At 40.8% G+C, this 4,261-nt stretch overlaps 1 protein-coding gene across 1 annotated transcript in view; it reads left to right on the forward strand.

Moving 5' to 3' along the window:
• The window catches only part of DCT (dopachrome tautomerase), an 18,249-nt gene extending 14,268 nt beyond the window's left edge, over window positions 1-3,981 (forward strand). Inside the window, exons 7-9 of the mRNA XM_009702828.1 lie at window positions 27-72; window positions 1,379-1,580; window positions 3,800-3,981. Coding sequence (XP_009701130.1) covers window positions 27-72; window positions 1,379-1,580; window positions 3,800-3,981 — 430 coding nt within the window. The remainder of the gene's footprint in view (window positions 1-26; window positions 73-1,378; window positions 1,581-3,799) is intronic.
• Window positions 3,982-4,261: the final 280 nt, after the last annotated feature.

The following is a 4,261-nucleotide window of genomic DNA, read 5'->3' on the forward strand; positions in this document are numbered from 1 at the left end:
CTTTGTGGTATGTCTTTTTCCCCCAGCGTGAGTGGCAGTGGCTGTGGCTCAAAGGCACCTGTCACACCAGAGGTTTGCAGAACAGCAGTAAAGTGAATTCCCTAAAAATAAGTCCTTTCAATAAAAAAGGAGAAATCTTGTATCTTTTCTTGAACACTGCCATGCCTGCATAATAGTCAAATAAAGAGGGAAGAAATCTCAGGGTCATTTGTAAAATATAAAATAAATTTCTAGCGAGAAGAGCTGCTATTCCAAGCCATGTTGCCCTGAATCCTTTCATTAGGTGGTATCTAAATTTAATGCCTTATGCCAGACAATTTTACAGCAACAAGATAAACTGCAAGTGGGGCTAGTTATTTTAAAGCAGTAGACTCAGTAGTTTGTTTCTTTGTTTCAAGATTCACAGGCTAAAAGGAAGCGCATCTAATTTCAGGGTCTCTTGGGAAATAGAAATAATGTGATTTCACTGGTGCTGCAGTGAGCAGCACAAACAGTAATGTGCAAATAAAAAGCCAACAGTTGACTCTGCTTACACATCTTTCTCTCCTAATAAATTCATGCCAATTTCTTTTCCTCTTTGTTAGATTAAAAACCAGTGATTCTATAGAGAAATTCTAATAATTAATTTCTTTCTTACCTTTAAGTTTGCAAACTTTTGTTGGAGAAATTAGTCCAAATACTTATGTAGCGGTTCTCCAGCTTATTCCTTGAATTCCTACATGAATTTCTTTCCTACACAATGAAATCTTCATTCCTCTATGCTGTAATTTTATACGCAATATTATTTTCTAATTTTTTTCCAAGGTTTTAATTAAAAAACATAAGTACATCAAAAATTAATTTGAATTGCCCCAGACATTTGTAATAGTTGTCTGAAACTGCATTGGTGCTTTGTAGACCTATAAACTCACTGGGCAAGACCTGATCAAATTAATGGGTACCTGGAGCTGTGGAGCTGGTGGCACACTCTAAAATGAGCAAGAGGGAATCAAGTTTCCCACAATTTTCCATATCTGTTCAGAGACGAGAGAGATTAAAATACATTTGAGAGGTACCTTCGCTTGAATGAGCTCAGTGGGCCCTCACCCGAGAGGATGGACCTGCCCATTCAATGCCAGCTGATACTAAATTGTCTGGAGAAAGCTTATTATGAACAAGCAACAACAAGGATGTATACAGCAAAATGTCCCACACAGGAGATCAATTTATTCCATTCTCATGAGCTTTCCTGGTTGCCTATTCTGTAAATCCCACCTAAATTAGATTATTCTCTTCTCTCTCTTTCAAAAGCTGTTGCCACCTTAGACAAGAGTGTTTTAAATGCTGTTGAGTTCTGAAGAAGCTTAATAAATGTGCATACCCATGCCTGGATTTGCAGGTTCTTCACTCCTTTACTGATGCCATCTTTGACGAGTGGATGAAGCGGTTCAACCCCCCTCACAATGCCTGGCCTGAGGAGCTGGCTCCCATCGGTCACAACAGACGGTATAACATGGTCCCTTTTTTCCCTCCTGTGACCAATGATGAACTCTTCCAAACCGTGGAGCAGCTTGGCTACACCTACGCCATTGACCTGCCAGGTATGTCTCAGAGGTGTGGAGGCTGTTCTGGGCCAAGCGATGAGAGAGCTCACATTTTCAGTGTGACAGCTCACATTTTCAATGACAAGCATATGGAAAATAAGGCACCTTTCACAAAATGCATGGGTCTATTCACCTGCTCACTAGCAATTGTACCACATGCAGGTAGTTACAACTCACCATGTAAGCCATAGTAACTACAAGTCTGCACATACTCTGTTTGCTCTGCTCCAAAACGCATCAACTCGAACTGTTCCAGCGTTGACAACGGTGCTCCTCTGGGGCTGAGGAGCCTTGGATTTTGGCTCCTGTTCCCAGCACTGTTTATGCCCGTTGCAGGATCCTTTAACCTGTCAGAGGTCAGGCACTCTGCCAGGGAGCTTGCCTGGCTAACACCAGTCATTTGGAAATACTTGTTTTGCAGAAGGCCCTGAATAATACTGTGCCGTGAATCTCATTAGACATGAAGTCCATTAATCTTTGGGTACCCTGGAGAGATGTACCTGGGTGTTTTATGTTATAAACCCCCAATTTTAAAGATTTTCCATGGCCATAGGTGTGATGTGCCTTAGAGTTTGTCTACGCATTTGAAATTATCTTTGACACAAATCAGGTAAAGACAAAAACCAAGAAAGCTAAGCATTTGTGCACAAAATCCAAAATTTTCAACACCAGTTACAAATATTTGTAAAAGGCACAAGTGTAAGAAATGTATGAAAACCTTACTTCAGCTGCTTTACCAAAGATTAAATCTGAGCAGTTTCTTTCTCCCCCTTGGTATTCCTCTGAGAGGCAGTAGGTGCTTATCTAACCTATGTGGCCAGGATTTTCTTCTAACTGCTTATCATATATCTGTGGTTTTAATCTGTGGAGACTGTTTAAAGGTCTATAGACTGCAAAAGATTGAAACTCTTGTCCTCAGGCTGCGTTCATGCAGGGGAGCCCTGACTTGTGGAGGCATGTGAGCTGCTTATGCAGTGCATTTCTCAGGGGTGTCCCCAGAATTTCCCCTGAAAATTTAAACTTCCCCTTTTATGGAGTTTATGTTTTCTTCCCTTTGAACTACTGTCCCACCTCATGCTTTGGAAATGCTCCTGCCCTTTGGGCATGAGGTACCCAGAGGGGAACAAAGGCAGCTTGTGATTCTGCTGCTTCTCGACTCCCACCTAAATAAATTGTTAGCTCCCTGTGAACCAGTGTGCCTATCCTTGTCTGCATGGTCTGTGTTCAGGCAATAAAGTTTTTACATCCAAACCCTTCTCTTTTATCTAAATATATAACTTGCTAATTCTACTTCATGTAACCACATTAGAAATCAACATATGTTAATACATTGCTGGCTTTTACTTGAAAGATGATAAAGTGGTAAACAATTCATTTTGGGACCTTACTGAATTTGGGCATGACTACCCTCAACTCTTGTTGACAGAGTTTGCAGGCAACTTTTAGTTGCTTTTATAGTCAGTGTGACATCTCCCTGAGCCATCTATCTCCTTAAGCCCATGTGTCTAACTAACTTCTAAATACCTTTTGCGAGTTTTTTGTGAATATTTAGTCAAATGCAATTATTGCCATCTCAGTATATGTAGCATTTTTCAGAACAGGGGAGCAGGCAATTTTTGCTTTTGAAAGCATAAATGAAAACACAAAATTCAGCCAAGCGGAGCAGTGTTATTGTAAGAATGGGCAATGTTATCTTAGAAGACAGTGGTTCCCCAGAAGTGGTTCAAAATCAGAGTATGTGATCTGGAGCCGGTCAGCAGAACCACACTCAGTAGTGTTTTCAGTTAAAAGTTTGACAATAGCCTGCTTTGTGGTCTGTAGGAAAATCTGAGGATTTTCTGTTGACCAAATAGCTTGGAAACAGCTATGCTGGAATGTCATAGAAAGAATTGCTTAAATCATTCATAATTTGGCCAGATTCGATAAGAGAATGGTCTTTTTGTCTTGTCATTGTTAACCTTTCCCATTCTCAACACTTTAATTCGTATGAAAGGTTGAAATTTAAATCCAGCTGTAGACTTCTCTGGCAGGAAAGATCTCTGGCTCTGGTATGCGTCTTGGTTACATGGTGCATTACCAGCTTCCCCTGTGGCCAGTTGGTCACTAAGCCACACAAGTAATCATAATTACCAGGCTATGGGACATATTCTTTCTTCCATGTGATTTGAAAAAGGAAATTATGGGCTCTCCTCACTTTAGACGTTTCATATTTCCAGGTTCCCTTGAAGAAACCCGAGTGTGGGCTGTCGTGGTTGGATCCACAATTGGAGGAGCACTTATAGCTCTGGTCATGCTCGTTCTGCTGCTTGTACTTTTCCAGCACCGAAGGCAGAGAAGAGGTTTTGAACCACTGATGAATGTGAGCTTCAGCCCCAAAAAGTACATGGAAGAGGCCTAGTGCCCTCACTTTGTTTCTTTGCTTATTCTTGTAGGAAGTGACCTTGATTGCCTTATTGAGATCTTAGCTGAGAGTTTATCACACACTCCCCGGGCAGCTGTCTACATTGTTCTCATTCAGGTTTCCCTGTTATCTTGTGAATTGTAATATATGAAGTCTCTGGGTACATACATGCAAGGCCCAAGACAGACCAGACTTTTCTCATTACCAAATGTTATCTATCTGGAGTGTGTGACACTTGTAATTCATCCTCTATAGATTTTGATCAAGATAGTTAAAA

This window comes from Cariama cristata, unplaced genomic scaffold (genome assembly GCF_000690535.1).
Source record: "Cariama cristata isolate BGI_N322 unplaced genomic scaffold, ASM69053v1 scaffold2076, whole genome shotgun sequence".
In the NCBI taxonomy this organism is placed as follows: domain Eukaryota; kingdom Metazoa; phylum Chordata; class Aves; order Cariamiformes; family Cariamidae; genus Cariama; species Cariama cristata.